The sequence below is a fragment of the Macrosteles quadrilineatus genome, unplaced genomic scaffold, assembly GCF_028750875.1.
Source record: "Macrosteles quadrilineatus isolate MER2022 unplaced genomic scaffold, UCM_ALF_1.0 Scaffold_5__1_contigs__length_97177068, whole genome shotgun sequence".
Classification (NCBI taxonomy): Eukaryota; Metazoa; Arthropoda; class Insecta; order Hemiptera; family Cicadellidae; genus Macrosteles; species Macrosteles quadrilineatus.
The window spans coordinates 67287994-67308886 of record NW_026542598.1 but is presented as its reverse complement, the minus strand read 5'-3'; the positions used below and the strand labels follow the sequence as shown (position 1 = coordinate 67308886).

At 34.4% G+C, this 20893-nt stretch overlaps 1 protein-coding gene across 1 annotated transcript in view; it reads left to right on the top strand.

Moving 5' to 3' along the window:
• LOC128995671 (uncharacterized) overlaps positions 1–20893 on the top strand; it is a 32736-nt gene that overhangs the window by 6343 nt on the left and 5500 nt on the right. The window contains exon 3 of the mRNA XM_054420689.1: positions 20002–20111. Coding sequence (XP_054276664.1) covers positions 20002–20111 — 110 coding nt within the window. The remainder of the gene's footprint in view (positions 1–20001; positions 20112–20893) is intronic.

Genomic DNA, 20893 nt, shown 5'->3' with positions numbered 1-20893 from the left:
GATTGTGCATACGTTCACTGCAAGGGCAGTCCTAGACCTATATTTTTAGGGGGGGATGTTGCAGGGGTAAAATGTTAACATTATGTGCTGAAATGAAAGATTTTAAAGTTATTTTGAGGCATAAAAAGATAAATTAACCTAGGCTTGATGTACAAGCATCTCATATTATTGTTGAAGGACCAAGAACGTTGTTTAAGCATGTAAATTGTGAAGGTTTTGCATTATTGAGACCTGTGGATTTTCAGTAACACAGAGCTTGAACATAACAAAGAAATAGAGTTTAACTTCAGTTGAAAAGTAAATTTTTTTTAATCTATGTTTTTGGACTCTTGAATTAAAGATCCATCTTTTCCCCATGCCTTATTTTGTGGAAATCACTCAAATCATACATAATTTAAATAAGTGTATTAAACACTATACTGAATGTGTTACATGCATTTATCAACAAGTAAACTCAAACAAGCATGGGTTACTGATAACTTGTTGAAAAAACAAGTATTTACTCTTTAGGTATAGTAAGTATTTGCTCGTGGTTATTCACACCAAATTTTTAGGTTTCTGAGGGTATACTTCCTTGGCAAGGCTTTACTAACAAGTACAAGTAAATACTCGTGTTTATTCACTTCTCTTCAAGTAAATACTCAAATTATGGAAATCTAAGAGAAGTAAACTCTTTTACTTGTTTTTATTCACTCGGCCCATTGTCGTCAACGGGCGGTCGCACTAGCCCTGTCTTGTCATTGGCTGACGCCAACTGCAGACTCTCGTTGACCCTAGCATAGTGCATGTAGTCTTGAGAATTCACATAAAAGATGAATAGATAAAGTTGATCAAATTGATTTTGATTAAGATTAATGCAAGTAAACACACCGTCTGACATTCGAAATATATGACAAATGTGATAATTCACCTGCCTTGTATCTCAAACATACCCAAACAATTTTCGGGAAAGATTATTGAAAAAAAAGAATGATACGCAGTATTTTTACGAGCTAAGACTGTAGACTTTGAAATCACTGCCTTATGGATCTGTCATCGTCATGGATGAGTTGGAAAGACATTTTAGTTATATTTCTGACGATGAACGTACAGTAGAGAGTGTTTAATTATTAATTATTTATTTCTTGTCATAACTTAACTATTTTTCTTAATAAATTGACCCATTCATAAATTGTTGCTGATATTTTGGTATTCAAAACCATAATGCCACAAATATTTTCTAATTGACCTTTTCACCTTGGTTGTAAAAGTTAATTAAGTAAGGGGTTTGTTAAAACTAGATTGTTTAAAAATATACCAAAAACTGTAAAACTTACCATAAAATTAACATAAATATTTAGTCAATGTCCAAGTAATCAGACACAAAACAAAATTGGTTTGACAACTTACGACGTAACAGTCTACTTGTGTAGGATGAAAAAAGTAAAGTCAATAATTGATTCGTTAGTATCGTCTTAGTAACTCGCTCAGTTTTCTCGCTCATTTAACCATCGACTTAGCCCCAAACGACGTACCACTGCTGATACTCTCGTAGAGACATAACGGTTGGTATCAAGTTGACATACAGGTTGAGGAGAACCCGATATGTCTGGCTAAGGAACCATGGTCTGGTGGTTCGCAACAACAACAAACCAGTGAGGTGTGGTTAGACGCACGGTCAATGTGGTTGGGGAGGAAAGATGCCTTACGCTGCACAGAGACTTCCACTACTAGCATAGTTGGTGTCTCAGAGCTATGTCAATATGGGGTAATATTTTTACAATACTAAATGCAAATCGTACTTGTTTGGATGTCTTCTGTTGGTTAAAAAGTAATACTATTGCCAACCGTTGTCATGAAAAGCAACAAATTTGATGGATTTTACCAATTTCTCAACGTACAGTAGATTCATTGTTATTCTTTTTCAAGCCCACTTTCTTGTTATTCTGTGATTTTAACAGAATTGTGTTTGAAATATGAGAAACATGTAGCTTAAGCGACTAACTGGGAGGATGATTTCTGACGGACTCATTTGAATTCGTTTTAATTTTACAAAAAGAAGAAAAAAAACAAAAAAAAAAAAAAAACATAATAATCCACTCGGTATCACTGCCCGGGATCCTAGTCAGTTTTCTAGCAGTCTATTGGTTTACTAAAGCCGACTTGGCAATTTCATTACCTACTACAGCATTTTGGTTATTAAAAGGCAAACATATCGTGTTGTTAACCACCAAAAATAGTTCAAGAGAAACAAGAACAAATTCGTCAAAAATTGGATTTGTCTCTTCAAACGGCTATAGAAATATTTTAGCTCCCTCCCCTTTTCAGCTTGTCTGGATAACACTTGTTCCTAAAAAATAAATAAGAATTTAATTTGATTGTCATGTTTGAGTTTTTTCACCAAACAATATTATTTAAGCGAATGATTATCGAATGATAAATCACATTTGAATTTATTACTGTCTTGATAAATTATATCAATTGGGTATGAATACAATAAGTTAACGGAATAAGGTTTGTTTAGAATTCTTTAACCTAAACAATCTTCAGAAGATTTCAAATTCACTAAAGTTTCTTTTCTTCTGAATCGTTTGAGATTCTTTTTGGGACTGCGCCAAAGGTCCCATTGTCTTACTTTGTATAGAATGAAAGTGTCACATTTATTATCCAGCGTTTCCAGTTCCATAAATTCTTGGACGTAGGCTTTCTAAATGTTACAGAAGCAGATTTTTATGAGAATGGTGATAGATGAATCTCCTTGGAGTCAAATATTAAAAGAAATTGAAAGCAATTTTTCAAAGTTGAAAGATTCTGTTTTGAAGTGTTATAAAAAAAAATTTAATTTGAACCAAGTTGTCATATTGTAAATGGGTAATTTAATTGATGATGCTTTTAGACAACAGGTCTATATTCAAAATACTAAAAATTTGACCGTTCCCTAACTGGCTTAAACCCATACAAAAAAATGGGTCTTAAGGAAAAAATGGTGAAAAGTAAGTGATAATTCCTTGTAAGAAGTTAGTCAATAACTGGTTAGAAGTTGGGAAAGAGAAAGGTGACTTCAGTGAGCAACGATGATGGTCAAGCTAAACAAGTCAAGTCAAGTATGTTCATCACTTTGGGGGTTTGAAAATTTTTACTCGGCTACGTCGGGAATTCGTTGGAGACTATAGTTTTCGGAAAATTACGTATAGTCCAATCATATAAGGAATTTCCCGGGAAAAAATTCCCGAAGTTTTTTTATCAGTGGTTTCTTATGTATTTTTTGACGCTGAATCCGATTTTAAACTTTGCCACATCGCCAGAGGTGAGCTAACTTCAGAAATCGCAAAAAACTAATAAAATACTGTACTTGTTTTACTTTTTTGCGTATAACTCACAAACGGAGTATTTTTTTGCAATAACTGTCATTTACTAAATTTAAGTACACTAAATTCCCTACAATATACGTATAATAACTTTATTTCTACGATGTTCCAAACTGACGCTAGAGCGCGCTCAAAATTCATCATTTTCTTTTACCTATTGTAAAACGTAGGAAACACCATTATAAATCCTTGGATTAGACACCCGACGAACTCTATTTGATGAATATTGATTAATTTATCATTATATGGTACCATTAGGTCACATTTAGTGGTAAAGAAATTTAAGTGATGTTTATAGTCGGTAACCATAGCAATAAATAAATAACAAAACAATTTTCAATTTAAACTAGAGGACCCATGCTGCTCTGCAGCGTTAAAATAAATATAATATCCGAGGAATAATCAAATTTATGATTTTTGATTGAAAAATACAGTATCTTAATCGCTTAAATAAAAGCCGATATTTCACTGAAAGTTCTTAGACCAAAATATATAGGATTATATAATTATAACTGGTGAAATACATCTTAAATTGATGTAAGAATTTGAAAATAATCAAATTATATTTTTTAGTCAAGTAATTCAGTAGGTAAATATATGCCGATGCTTGGTGTGAAACCTGTGCGTGCATACCTTCAGTTTGAGACCTCAATCATGAAAATCGGTTGGGTAGGAGAGCCAAAACGAACTCGGCAAAGAGAAACCAAATTTAACTCCCATAAGAAATACATGGAGAGCAAATTTTGTTTACATATAAGCCGAGTGGGATTATAGATAAATAAATGCCGTTGCTTGATGGCGCGTGCATACCTTCAATTTGAGACCTCAATCATGTTAATCGGTCGGGTAGAAGAGCCAAACGTAGTCGGAAAAGAAAAACTATTTTTTTTTAATATATAAGATACCTTTGAAAATTATTACTATAAATCAATGTGTCAATTATAAATATAGTTTAATATGCTGGGGCTGCAGTATAGATAACATTTTCCCCATATATGTACATTATATAGATAGTATCTTTATAAAATGTACACACTATATAAAGAAAATAGACAGAGATGTTGACTGAAATGCTATAGACGAGCTTCTATTTATTAAATTAACATGTACAACTATAACTTTTATTTTCCTATTTTCTCCTCACTTGCCGTCTTTATTTTCTTGACTGGCTATGGGTCCTCGGATGTGGGCTGAGCTTTGAGATGGATGTTCTGTAGAAGGACTTGGGATGTTGTCCTTATCCAAGGGAACATCTTCTACTTCATCTCCTACGATGGTTGGTTCGGTTTTGGAGCAGTTCCCCTTACACTTCCCACATATTTTTGAGCAAAAGAGCCTCGTCGGCAGCCGCAGTTACCTTCTTGCATGAGCATGCTACCAGTTTCAAGAGAGCATCTGGGGCTGGCTCCGTAAGGTAGTAATAGGAACAAATGAGTTTGCAGTCCTTCTCCAGCCCCAATCCTCGGGTGACAACTTCTTTCTTGAACTTGGTAAAACACCCTCTGGGAGTGTTGTTCAGCTGCAGCATCAGTTGGTAGAAGAGATAATATATTACCATTCATATTATAAGCTGATGTAATACAACTCTTGAATCGCAGCTTATTCAGCTTGTTAGTGATATGGTTACCACCATACAAGGCCACCAAGAGTCTCTCCCCTGCCTCAGTAATTTCGTTTGTTGTTGAATTGGGATTATAAAACTGACAAAGATAGGTATAGAGGTCGTTATGTCTTATAACTGTCTTATGACTCGACGTCCGCTCTATTCCAACAAGGTAAAGTAAAGGCACTAAAGACAGTCAACAAAATAAAGACGGCAAGTGAGGTGAAAATAGGAAAATAAAAGCTATAGTTGTACATGTTAATTTAATAAATAGAAGCTCGTCTACAGCATTTCAGTCAACATCCCTGTCTATTTTCTGTATATAGTGTCTCCATTTATAATGATACCATCTATATAATGTACATATATGGGGAAAATGATATCTATACTACAGCCCCAGCATATTAAACTATATTTTTAATCGACTCTATGATTTATAATAATAATTTAATTTTCAAATGTATTTAAATTGAAAATTGTTTTGTTGTTTTTTTATGCTATGGTTACCGACTATAAACATCACTTACATTTTTTTACCACTAAATGTGACCTAATGATGCCATATAATAATAAAATAATCAATATTCATAAAATAGACTTCGTTGGGTGTCTAATCCAAGGATTTATAATGGTGTTTCCTACGTTTTCCAATAGGTAAAAGAAAATGATGAATTTTGAGCGCGCTCTTGCGTCAGTTTGAAACATCGTAGAAATAAAGTTATTATACGTATATTGTAGGGAATTTAGTGTACTTTAATTTAGTAAATGACAGTTATTGCAAAAAAATACTCCGTTTGTGAGTTATACGCAAAAAAGTAAAACAAGTACAGTATTTTATTAGTTTTTTGCGATTTCTGAAGTTAGCTCACCTCTGGCGAGGTGGCAAAGTTTAAAATCAGATTCAGCGCCAAAAAATACATAAGGAACCACTGAGAAAAAAACTTCGGGAATTTTTTCCTGAAAACATAATCTTTTTTCCTCATACGCTTGGACTAGTAACAAAACGTACACAAAGACATATAAATATAAATTTGAACTCTAAACACCTAAAAAAATGAGGTTGACTTAGTTTATACTTTTCGTACAATTTGAGTGGTTGAATAGTCATTGGTTAACATAACACCATTTTGCCTTAACAATAATTGGGTGATATAAAAAATAAACTTCACTATATACTTGAACCAATAAAACTAGTTTCAGTCATTACTCTGATCTAAATGCGTAAAAAATATGCCCTGCACCAAAACAAATAAATGAAGATAACAATTTTAAGATGGACACTATAACCATTGAATAAGGAAATAAAAGTTTATTTTATCTTTGTTTCCATTGTCTGTGCTATAACTAATCTGCTAACTCGTGATGTAACATTTTTTCAAGGTTTCTGAACTATTATAGTTTGTTGATAATAATGATAACCTAAATAGGTTCAATGCTGATCTGAATGACTCATACATTTTTAATATAATGATACTTAGACACCTTTACTAGCATCAATTGTCTATGTTCGTGCATGATAAGTTTGCTACGACACTCTATGCTATGCTACCCAGTCATGCAGCACTTTTCACTTTCTCCTAAATTGACTTCAATGAATTAAAATATGTTCACTACTGTTTCTGAAAGATGATAAATCCTGCACGATCGACACTGTTACTCAGTGATGCAACAATTTTCACTCACCATTCTCTAAATTTCGATGGGTTACATTCACTTCTGTTCCTGAAAGAAACATACATCGTCAATACCCAGGTTCAAACAAACAGTCCATTCATCCTTCCTCACGTCCGCTCTTGCTACCCAGTCCTGCAGTCTTTTTCCTCTTTGAATAGAGTTTGATGAACTCTGTTCACTTGTGTCCCTCTATATGTCTTTCATATCACCATCTCCAAACACCTAGACTCGTACGTCCTTCACGGCTGCATTCGTACATGATAAGTATTCTGCTACCCAGTCCTGCAGTCTTTTTCCTCTTTGAATAGAGTTTGATGAACTCTGTTCACTTGTGTCCCTCTATATATCTTTCACATCAGCATCTCCAAACACCTAGACCGGACGTCCTTCACGGCTGCATTCGCACATGATAAGTATTCTGCTACCCAGTCATGCAGGACTTTTCACTTTCTCATTCACCAGACTTCGATGAGTTACAAGGCGTTAACTACTGTTCCTGGATGACACATAAATCGTCATATCAGACACCCAAACCATTCATCCGTCCCATACGCTCGCGTATATTCTCCTCGTGATGGCTCGAAGGCGATCACGATTGCGTGTTTTTCACACGTCACCGATCACCATAATAGAGATATTTGTTTGTTCCACACTTTCTACGACAGCCCGCGTTCAAATTACAACTTGTTTTGGCACTAATTTAATAAATTCTTGGGATTACGCGCGCGATTTGAATCTGCGTTGAATTATGCGTTCGAAACCGATTTCTACGCTCGTAGCGTTTGGGTTTGTAAATAACGTGCGATTTTGATTCAAGCGTTTGGCGTTTCCTGTTTGGATTGGAATAGTGTTGGTGTGAAATTATAGTAGGACTAGCTAGCCTGGCCTCGCTTTTAAAATCAAACGTTGACATAGATAATGAATCGTATGACGAGTGGTTTGAATTGAGCTAATCCCCAATAAAGTTTCAACAACACTGAGGCCAATCTGCCGAAAGCCGTAAAGGAATTATAATAAAAGAAAAGCTCGTTGCCGTCAACCAAGCTTCTTAAAAAACCTTCTCAAAATAAATGTTTAGGGAAAATCTATAAATATGAGTATATTTAGATATATTATTAGCATAGTTTTATTCTAGAGGCGAAAAAGCAGCTAACGAATTGCAGGTTGCTTGTCTTCTTTTCTTACTAGTTTGGATAAAATGTACTTTCGTATTTTTCTTCTTTTGATACAAAAAGTACTTAAAATAATAACCCATCTGATTTGGTTTCATCCGTGTATTGCAGACAGACTAGCCACTCTCAAAATTCATCAACTGTAAAATTTGAGTGCGAAACTCGAGACTGACTATTTCAAAGCTACATTGTAAATCATTCATTCATGCTCTGTCCAAACATTTGGTCATTTATTGCAGTGTTACTAAAGAAGGCTGTTCGTATTCGATGAATCAATCAGCAAAATATGTACTATCTTGATTAATATTTTATATATACAGTTTTGTAAGATATGCCATTCATCTTACGATAATGCCATTCAACTATAATGCATAGTCGAATAGTGATGTCAGTATATCAAGTCTATAGAATGACTAGACACTAGGCAGTGATGAGAATGAACCATTATCAGATAGTCGAAGATTGAGTCGATAAGTAGTTTAGTAAATATCAACACGTAGGCCCTACTACCGTGGTTCGGATGTTCAGTATCAATATTTTTGGTGAGTTTAAGTTTTAGTATTTTATAATAGTTTTTATGAGTGAATGATCAATTATTTTTAGAGTATGCCAAAAAGGATTAATTATTTAAGTGTCATTTAAATGACTAACAGTTTTTTGTATTAATGTTTTCATAGATGTTACATGATAGAGGTGTTTAAGTTTGTTACGCTCTCTCTAGAGCGGGAATAGATTATTCCCGCTCGCTAAATCAGCTGATATTACTGTTGTCGTTTCTAAACCAATCCTAGCCGTGGATCCGGTACCGTACGTTAAATTTAAACATGTATGCAAATTAACATAACATTGAAAGTAAAAAGCTAAATGAAATTTGATATACATATAAAAAAGTTAATCTGTGTGTTATGATAAATTAATCATGGTGATAGGAAAGATCTTGTGTGTATTACAAGCACAGTCATTGCCGCTCTCGAAATGTTCGCCATACTCAGCTGAAGTTTCGTGCGGCCATCTACAGTTCTCGAACGACAATGAAGTACTTTTGTATTAATGTTTTCATAGATGTTCCATGATATTATACAGGTGTTTAAGTTTGTTATGCTCTCCTAGGATTTGCAAATTCAATGAAATTTCATTCTGAAGTGGTATTGTCAAAGAAATATCTTATCGTAAATATTTTAAGTGTGATGTTAAATTGTGACTTGTGAGATTTTGGTTTGATGTTTATATTCACCAACTCTCATCCAACAAGTAAGTTTTCTTTTTTCAGACTACTTTTATGACGAGTTTAAATTTATAACAGTTTTTAATCAAACATTCCTATCATAGTTGAAATTAACAACAACATATTATTTGGTACTTCGGTATCATACCAACCACACAGAAAAATCGACTCCAAATAAGTTTTTAATTAGTTTAAATAACAAAACATACATTACCTAAAAAATAGTCCGCCCTTAGGTTACGTTAGGTTATAATTATTAGGTTTGCTCTGTATAATACCAAAGTACTTATTAATTTATGAAACAACTTAACCACGTTCTGTAATACTTCAATGTTTATAATACAGTAATACTCGTACAATAATAATACAATAGGCCTACTATGAATTAGTTACACATTGAAAGAATATCATGCTAATTTGGATCCATGTAAAAGTACTAATTAAAAATCCATTTTAGGTCCAATAAATAATATATTTTAGTGTAAGGAATTAATGCGAATACGGTTATGTTAAGATGTAACAACGTTAATGCAAAAATAACTATAACCGTTTATAAAAAACAACACTTTTCTGAATGTTTTATGTCAAATCAGGTAACTTGTCCATATTTATTTTACATATGGACATTGGGGCCACGTGGCCCTACTTCATATTGACAAACGTATGTTTCTTGTTTTGGCGTACAAAAAGCAGTATAATGACACCACCGCACGTAATAACATCTTGGTTTTTATTTTCCTTACTTAGAGGTTTTTAAAAAACAAAGCACATGGAGTAAACTAAGGTACAACGATTTGTAGGTATACAATTCCTTGTATATAAAATTGCGACATACGACTATCCATCTGAATGTAATATGAAGATGGTCTTCGCGTTATTAGCATATTTGTGAATGCACCATCTTAGTTCAATATCATTTTAGGCAGTGTGAAAACTGTAATAAACTGGAGAACAGCCTTTCAGGGCTTCTCGCCAAAATTTTGGGGAGAAGATGGTTACAGGAATATTCGAAATTCTCATCAATTTATCAGAGGTTACCAAGGTTAGAGGTAACTATTAGCAACAATTAGCAGGTATACCATTCTCAAAGGTTCATATTCTACTATGAGTTACTATATTATTTACAGAACAGCTTGTGGGTTGGTTAAAGTTTCTACACAGGACTTGTTAGTCAGTGTTTGCTGACAGTGTGGTCGGTGAGTCAACAGTTTAAACTAACACAGAACGTCAATCAAAAGTTCTCTTCTTATGTTTTATGTATGTTTCAGTATACACTATTTATAAGTCACAGTAAAAAGGATATTTTGTTTGTCCTTCTAGAAGAAATTTACTAAACTCTACTGGTTGAATTTTTTATCCACGTGTAAATTGTGTAGACCGTCTAAAAAAATTGTGTTCAAAACTACTTTATATTAGCATATAAACGATGTATAACGATATAAACGATTCATATAAACGGATTTCTTTAAAAATATTATTAAATGAAGATTTGAATAAAATAATGGTTAATAATGGTTATAATGGGAGAAACTGGTGAAAATTGCATAACGGATAACCAATTGTATTTCTTAAAGAATTGCTCTTGGATGTTAAGCTGCTTTAATTTGAAAATATAAAGGATTACCAATTTAATCAAGACCTAATCTTAAAAGACCTTACCATTAGGCTATTTATAAATAAGCACAATAATATCTTTCATTATAGTTTAATCTCCTGGTTTGAAAACAGCTATACACTTTATTTATCAAAGTTTAACGTAGGCTATCGTTTCAAACAAAATAACTTCTCATGATTATGTGTCGCTGTTAAAATAGGCTACCATTAATTAATTCATCTGTAACATTAGAGGTCAATCAATATCTACGCATTTACATGTGCAATTACAATTAAATATTCTTAGAGTCTTTTAATACAAAGCTATCGGATTGAGTTTTCTTCCCTGTAGATGCAGTTTTATTTCGTAATTGAAATCATTGATGTTAAATACATGATTCATTTTATGGTATAGCAGTTAGTAAACCGTCAAAATTTTTAGTTTAGTATTCTGTTACAGTTTTTCCTTTATATTCACACTTATAAGTTCAAGGGCTTTGAATTTTCATTAAAAATATAATATCCATAGGACCCAGTTTTGGAGGCGGAAGTTTCTCCAGCAGTGTCTCAAATAGCAGGCAATCATCTAGTTATTGTAGAAATACCCGCGGTTGGTGAACCGGGAAATGTAGAGCATTGCCAAAAACAACCCAGATATACCATAAAAAATATTGTAAACGAGGAAATAAAATGGGTTGTACGTTTAAAATTGCGACATACGACTATCCATCTGAATGTAATATGAAGATGGTCTTCGCGTTATTAGCATATTTGTGAATGCACCATTTTAGTTCAATATTATTTTAGGCAGTGTGAAAACTATAATAAGCTGGAGAACAGACTTTTAGGGCTTCCCAACAAAATTCTGGGAAGAAGACGGTTACAGGTGTATTCGAAATTCTCATCAATTTATCAGAGGTTACCAAGGTTAGAGGGAACTATACACGTAAGTTTAAGATTTATTCGTATGATTACTAAAAGAAAAAAAAACTATTTAAAAAGGTCTTAAGAAACATAAAATCTTTCCAGACTATATAAATTAATTTCAACCCAGTGAGAAAAATCTATGTATCCCTATTGATTTTGGGTTTATCTTTTGACCATAATTTCGTAACATACATTCTGAAGAACTCTGATAACATTATAAGTTAATTTAAGTTTCAGCTGTCTTTTTCCAATTTTGATATTAATTACCAACCTTAATGACCTATCTGGTATTTTCCACTACCAAACGTCAATAACATACTCCTTGCTTCAAATACGCAATGATATTCTGTTTTCACAATCTGTTACAAAACATCTTAAAGTTCTCTTACGAGACCTCAGCAGACTTCGATCGAGAGGCTTTTCTAATCAGCCTTTTCTGGGTAGCATTTTCTAACCAATGCCAGGTTTCAAGTAATCAGATTACTATTGGTAAACAATTCGACTCTGTAATTGAAGAAAGCAAAAGCGAAGAAGTAACCGTGGTTGGGCCAATGTAATCCCAGTTTCTCTTGTAATGGACGCTTTGTGGTTTCTTCCCCAGTGGAATCTCTTCTATTTTCGCACTTTCTTTGACTTGGGTAATCTCGGAAGGAAATTCGCTTCGGGTACATCATGTAATGAATCCAGAACTTTCGTCGTCCTTCGGTAAACGTCCTCGTGTAATTCAATCAAACAGCCTGGGAAGCTGACTTGCCTGTAATTGTCTTTTCGTTTAATTAATATGATATTCTTTTGCGGTAATTCAACACAATTTGCATTACGGATTCACGGTGTCTCTTACGAGTACGATATCATTGGATTTTATGGTATTATTTTCACGTGTAATATATCTTGGAGACCTTACCCATTATAACGTTTATCATTGGTTGCGCAACGGTTAGATACTACATTACACGCATACATACATACACATTCATTTGATACATTTGATAATGTTGGTTTTTTTAGTGTGGCCTTGGTTATACGCATACATTTGATAATTTATGTACTTAGAAGGAGTATTTTATGAGGAGTTATTTATGAACTTGTACTTAGAAAGAGAAATCCCATCTATCGGTACTGAACTGCATCATGTTTTCACTCAAGATTTAATAACTGAACGAGCCTTTCATAGAGAATGCTAAGGTTGAAGTTTTTTTCGAAGTGGCATGTATCCATAATATAATTTTACACTAAAGTGGGATGAGTCAGATGATTTTTAACTTTTTAAGGGCTAAAACAGTTGATCACGTATCCAGGTTGAATTGTTAAACTTATCAACATCACCATCCTACAATACTAAGCTAATCTGGCTTTGTGTACTATGTAAAGTGGGGAATGAATTTAGGATGAGTGATGAGTTTTAATTTTGCTCCTGGCTGAATCCAACTAAATTAGTTTTGACAGGAAGGTTAAATATAGTCATCAATCACAGCTTAATAAATATTTATTTGTCCTACCACATTGCCATACCTGTACATAGGACGCAAAATAGCTCATTTCCGCTCTAGAGCGGGAATAGATTATTCACGCTTGCTAAATCTGCTGATTTTACTGTTGTCGTTTCTACACCAATCCTAGCCGTGGATCCGGTACTGTACGTTAAATTAAAACAAGTAAGCAAATAACATAACATTAAAAGTAAAAACCTAAACGAAATTTGATTTACATCTAAAAAAGTTAATTTGTGTGTTATGATAAATTAATCATGGTGGTTGGAAATATTTTGTATGTATTATAAGCACAGTCATTGCAGCTCTCGAAAAGTTCGCCACACTCAGCTGAAGTTTCGTGTGGCCATCTACTAGTTCTTGAACGGCAATGACGTACTTTGCGCTCGTAATACACACATAGCTATTACAATATCAGCCTAAGCTATTAGCTTTAAGTAACTACTGGAGTATGTAGCGAAAACATCAATATTCATAAATAAAGGATTAACAATACCTGCTTTCGACTAAAACTAACTAATTGTGTTACCAGAATAGACTTGAGCTCCGGAGGTACTCAAGACAGATAACAACTAAATCCCTCTCTGATGTAAAACATGCACTATCAAACGTGGACTGGTCAATAGTTTATCGACAGAAATGCACAGAGGAAAAATATAATACATTCCTAAGAACCATCGTGGAAATCTTGCAGACACACATGCCAAAGACCTACAAAACCTTAAAAAATGGCAATAATGGCATAAACGAATTCATTTATGATGACAATATAAATGAACTACGACAGGAGATGAAACACTCACACCTAAAATACTTAACAACAAATAGGCCTGAGGATAAAGCTACTTTTACAGAAACAAAAAAGAAGTATGACTCCGAAATAAAACTAAAGAAAAGGTCAAAAATATCATCTAAAATTGAAGAATCAAAAAACAAAAATAAAGAAATCTGGAGAATCATAAATAAAGAAAGAAATAAAAACCCATACAACAGAGAGAACATTATGCTTAGGGAGGGAAATGAAATCATCTCGTGCCCAGAAAAAATAAGTGAACTTTTTAACGACTATTTTATCAAAATCGGAGGCTCTGCTGAAAACTCCCACAACAACAGGGAAATATCGCAAGAACAAGAAGAAATGCAAACCCCTCAAGAACCCTCACTAGGAATTCTATCAAAATTCAATACAATAAACAAAACCGAATTAAACAATATATTTAAAACTTTTGATTCAAAAAATGTCTGCGGCTTTGATGAAGTCCCCAACTCTGTTATAAAATACTGCAAGGAAGAACTAATAAACCCCCTACTAGACATCATAAACAGTTCAATCCTAAATTCACATGTACCTGATAAAATGAAAATAGCAACAATTTACCCAAAATATAAAATACCCCCGCCGCAGCAAACCTGACGCCTAAGCGAATTTCCATTTGGCTGACTTGATTTTCAATTGATCTATTTAAATAACATTAGGTTTAACGAGTACCTAGGTTTGCTGCTACAAGGAAACTAATAAAGTGTGTGTTTTAAGTAAAATAATTATTGCTTAGTATAAAATGAATATATTTGCCAAGTTTGATCAAAAGATATCCATAAACAAGCAAACTACAACATTTTACAATATTCTCCATAAGAATAACATGGGAATTTTAAATTTACCATTTTTTTAGTTTTCTCCGTAACCAATAACCGTACAAAAACACTTTGATATACTGAATTGTTTGTTTTTTTAAGCTCTTTAAGAAGGTTTAGAGAAAAATTGGGAAATTTTGTGTTTTGAGGGTCAAAAGTGAGAAAAACCAATTTTTACCCCATAAAACCCCCCATAAAACCCTGTTCCCATGGTCCGATCATGCTGGATCGCGAACTCATTCAAGTTTATCCCGCCTTACACCTTCAAACCAAATTTCATCAAAATCGGATAAAAATTACTCAAGTTATCGTGTTCACGGACACACACATATATATATATATATATATATACATATATAAAAATTTGAACGAGTGGTGTTTTTGGCCTCTGGGGACATCAAAATGAAAAAGTAAATCGGTCCCGGGGCTAAGTCTTACCATGAGACCTACGGTAATAGCTACTTCCCTATAGGGAAATTCGCTAAAAGGAGAAAAAAATTTAAAAACAAACTACAGGCCAATCTCAATACTACCCACCCTCTCAAAATATATAGAGAAAATAATTTTTAACCAGATAATGGACCATCTAAACGAAAACAACCTCCTAACTGAAAAACAACATGGTTTTAGACCTCAAAAATCCATTACTACAGCAGTATTTCAATTCTGTGACTTTATAACAAAAAACTGGGAAGAAAATAACAATGTCATTGGAATATACCTGGATATAGAAAAAGCATTTGACAGTCTAAACTGGAAAACCCTTATAAGTAAATTAAATGCACTTAACATAAAACAGGACGCTCAAAAATGGATCAAAAGTTATCTCACAAACAGAAAACAACAAGTAGAAATAGGCTACATAAAAAACAACATTGAACTTAAAACCAAATCTAGACTTCAAGATATGACCCAAGGAATTCCACAAGGAAGCATCCTCGGCCCCCTCCTATTCATCATATATATGAACAATTTTCCAGAAAACCTGCCAACAGGAACGGACTGTATTATTTTTGCCGATGACACCACAGTACTAATCCCTCGAGATCATCACCTCATAACTAACGGAGGAATAGAAAATATTTTAAAACATATCGAGCAATTCTGCAAATCAATAGACCTTAGAATCAATAACGCCAAAACTGTTACAATAGAATTTTCCTGCAAATCAAACCCAAACAAAGCCCCTCTAGGTAACTCAAACCCAAACAGATCAGACCATACCAAATTTCTGGGAATAGAAATAGACGAAAACCTAAAATGGGAACACCATATCAATTCACTGCAACAAAAACTATCTACATCAATCTATGCCATGAGAAGGATAACTAACCTAACCGACTTTACTACAGCTAAAATTGCCTACCATGCACTCATAGAATCACACCTCCGCTTTGGAATAGTTGCCTGGGGCGCAGCAAGTACAGACCTTTTCCAATCAATTTTCATATTACAAAAGGAAGCAATAAGAACCCTAAATAATACCCACTATCAAGAACATTGCAAACCATTTTTTATAAAAAACAAAATTCTCACATTAACATCCTTATACTTGATTGAAGTGATAACCCAAACAATGAAACTGAATCCCACTAAACGATCAGAAACTCATAACTACAACACCAGGAAAAAAACCGATCTGAACCTACCGCAACACAGATTAGAAAAAACAGCAAAAACCCCAACATATAGAGGGATGAAACTTTACAACTTATTACCACATCGGCTAAAAGCTATTACAGACCCGAAAAAATTTGCTAACCAACTGAAAAACTATCTCCTCGAACGACCCTACTACAGTTTAAATGAATTCCTGGATGACCATACTTTTAACAGAAGACAATAAAAAACCAAGATACAACTAAGAAGATAAAGATAAAGAAAAAGATGACGCCTCCCCCATTCTTGATGACTGCGGAGGAGAAGAACAGCAGTAAGCAGTAAGTAAGTAAGTAAGGAGGAATGAAATGTGCTTAAAGATCAAGGGAAAATCAGCTTACGATGTAACCGCGATGATTTAAAATTATTACAGCTGAATAATGCGTACTTCAACGTATTGCAAAACGGCTAAACCTCTTTGTGCTGTTTTCACAAAGAAAACCTGTTATTATAACAGGAAGAGGTAGCCTATAGATCAAAACAAATGACGTCACTGGCCCGTATCTTATACCGTACTAATGACCGTAACGTCTGGTTTGACTATTTTGACAGACCCATAAAAATAAAAAAAAACATGTTTAATTTTGAGCCAGTAGCGTAATTTGCTTATGTTATTTAAATTTGATTATTTTAAACACGTCTATGGTAAATTTACAGGTTGGTAGGATCTTCGTAAGCAGGCCTATTGAAATGGTGCATTTCAATAACAAAGAAAACATACTTGCTGCATATTATTTTCTATAAATACTTATACATTATGACAAGGGATAATCGATAAAATATGTATCTGTCAATTTTCAGGCCAAATGTTTTGAGTTAATTAGGTAGTACTCCTGAGGTATTAGGTCTATCTTCATCGGACTACATTAAATTTTCTCTCTATACCCCGTTTAATTTGAAAGATTTAAACAAACAAAAGGCAATTCAACACAAATCATCCTCGCCAGTCGCCAGAAGACAGGCAGTGGAACGGACCTTTTTCAAGTGCTACCCTCATGCACATAACCCAATGATTGCCTCTTCTTTGTGTTGTTGTTGGTGCGCAGCTGGAGTGGCTGGGATGATCCCCAAGGACAGTCGGATCCTCGGACGTGAGAGCAGAACCGGTAGCTCGTGAGGGGGCGTCCCGCGTCGCCAGGCTGCATATTGAATGTGAAAACAACACGAGTCGAGTCGTGCGAGAAAGTAAATCGAGGAGGGGCGAAGAAAGCGAAGGTAACCCTTTCACTGGGTCATCTGCCGTGTGGGAACACATTTGTGTGTGTGTGTCCCAGCACCATTGTCCGATCGGTCAGTCCGACTTCACGGCACTTACATAACTAAACGACGACCCAGATCGACAAGATACATAAACAGTTTTCTCCGACCTTGATAAATGGCCGAGGTTCAAAAGTCTCGGGACAAAAGAATAAGTGCAAATCAGACTTGGCGTGACCGTAGCAGCGTGGCCTACTGACATTGACTGTGACAACTCTGATGAGAGGACGAGATTTCCCACTCTGATTTATCGTTCCGGTTAGTTTGTCCGACATGTTTTGTCATGTCCGTCATGTAGGTAATTGGCTGATGGGAGATTGCGGGGGTTCTGGTGTAGGTTTTGGTCAAAGCCCCACCAGAAGAGGTCTCCGTGGTCTTCAAGTGTACGATAACATGAGCTATACAAGCTATTCATTCGTAACAGATTTATTTTTCTGGCAAATAATTTAACTGGACATGGTATTATTTGCGAGTAATAATGTCTGTATAACAAATTAAAATCTACATTTGATACTGAAATAATTTATAATGTGATCCATGCTATATGCAAAAGAACTTCAATTATTATTTACACCACGTCAGAAGTTGATAGAAAAATGTTTTTGATAGAAATAAGTGGCGTTTATACTACCCGATGCCTGTATAAGGTATAGAGTTCACTATAACAACATACTTTCCACAGCTCAACAAATTTACAGCTAGGAGTGATGCGATTAGACTTCAACACTTATTAAATTAATGTCAGTGATCTAGTTGATAACTTATTTGAATTCAAAATATGGATCATTGATCATGCATTTGTACAGAAGGATAATTACAGCAGGAAAACCAATTGAGGTTCTTTGTTACTCTTATTGGTGGACCAGGGAATTCACACAAAACATTATTGAGTCAAAGTTTCAGATATTTTAAAATAGTTAACTGATCTAAATCAGGGTTATAGTAACTTACTATTGCTTAACTTACCGTTATGGCCATTTATGAAAATTACATTAATTGGTAATTTTTGGTAATTTTCAATTTTCAATTACCGTTTTGACATAGGTCAAAACGGTTGTGAAAACGTAAAAAAAACATTTTACTAATCGTGTTGTCGAATACCCACAATAATCCTTCAAATAAAAAAAAACTGGTTGTAATTGATGTTTAAGTTAGTAACACATTGCACTTGTAGATATGTCAATATATTAGGCGTTGTACACATTGTAACTGGTCGTATGTGATATTACTTTACTGTAGAATCATAAACACCTCGAGGTTCAATTTGCGGCCTCTGGAAAGGTCACAGTGATTTCTATTCCCATACATGGACGCGCAGATTAAAGAGCTTTCAAGTGTAAAAGTGATTAAACAAGACTCGCATTTGTCACTTGGATCCCAACCAAATTTTAAGCTTGTCCACATCAACCGCAACCTTGAACTGTTTCACCTTTGAACCATATTTCTCTTCCGGTGAAATCTCGACCACAAATCACACCTAGTTGGTTAAACTGACAATTAGAAAGTCACCACAAACTGACAATGAATATTACAAGGGCGTTGTTCATACCCACTCGTCAGATCTACATAATCTCTGGCACAATGGGTGATTCTACCAATCGGTCGTACATTTGCCAATTACTCAGCCTTAGCAGATCAGCAGATCAAGGAACGTGACTTTCTACTTGATAGAACGAATCCATTAATAGCACACGTCGAACTATTGAACACTCCCAGTTGTTCTGAGGCAGAAACAACGGGGCAGAGGGCGACTGAAGTAGAACGAGTGTGGGTGACTGACATGAGATGGAAGAGCTGGGTTCGCGTGTGGGATCCTGGAAAACCTGACAGGGACCAATCAGGAGACAGGGTCAGTAATGTTAATTCCTCAACATTTGGCTCCGACCTGGACTTTCATCCAGGGATTGACCTACCTTCACTCCTTAATTGTTGGGGGTACAAGGTCGTAGGGGACTGTTATATCGTTTAGGTGATGAACACTTTGTTGGATTGCACTATTTGAGACAACTTGAGTCTCTTCTCCGTTAAGTCACTCATATTATTGCTGATGTGGGCTTGAATACCAATGTTCAAAATCACAATAAGTACTGTGCAAAATGTCTTGAAATGAACCACACCAAACAATAACATAACAAACTGTCAAAACTGTCAGGTACCGGTAAGGCAAAAGAGTGAGAATCATGATTCTCTACTAATGTCATTTATCTATTGGCCATGCTTCTGTCAACGTTATTCAACGTGGAGATGAAATCCACTGGGTAATTTTATGTTTTAAAAATTGTACTTATTACTATGCTGATTACAATTTGATTCTAGCCAAATAATTAATTTCATGTTGATTATTGTGTTTTATAATCAATCTAGGACCACAAAAACTAAATATATTAATTTAGTTTGATGAGAGCTGTGTTAGTTACAGGGGATGCCAGGAGATGAAACGGTTTGGACTCTTGTTGGTCGTGATCCTGACCTGCAGTGACGTCACAGGAGACCACCACGACCCCGACTGTGAGGACTGCAATGAAAACGGTAAACCTACTATCAAATCATGTTGGTGGATATTTGAAAACCTTTTGGTAACGTAGAACGGGACTTAATATTGTTGATTTCATTTATCTTGTAGTTAGATTGCCAATCTAAAGAGATGTTTTGAAGTTTAGTTACTCATTTTTGTTAGCTTATAAGTTGTATAAGGGCCTAGGATGTGATAAACTGCTTACTATTGTACAATAGTAAGCCTGAAAAAAAATCTACCTCTGCGAGTAATAGTAATTTTTCACAATATAAAATCGTTCCTCGTACCTAGGTGTGGTCATAAAATTCAAGGGTCAACCATTTAAATACCAATTAACGTTTTAGTCCCCCAATTCACTTGATTTATGTCCTACCATTCTCTAAAAATAGGCATACAGTAATTTCGTCAATTACAGCTCAAAAGCCATCATGTAGATAGATGTACATAGATTTTAACTACTATTACTGAAATCTATATCCAATTACACGAGCAACTATTTTACAGGAGTTTTTTTTTTAGCAAATAAAATCTGCTTTTTGAATTGGTTTAAGTGTTCACTGCAAGAGGAATAAAATTTATATTATCTCGTTTCGTATTATTTTATATTCATAACTTTTTTAGTATGTACCGGTATTGAATGACTGGATCGACTAGGATAAGAATGCGTACACAGTTCAACGTACTTTGTGCAAATATTGAATAGATATATTGAAATGAAATGAAAACATTTATAGTTTTTCTACCAACTTTGTTTGAATTCTATCTAGGTTTAGAATAGGATTTGGGTTAGGAAGAG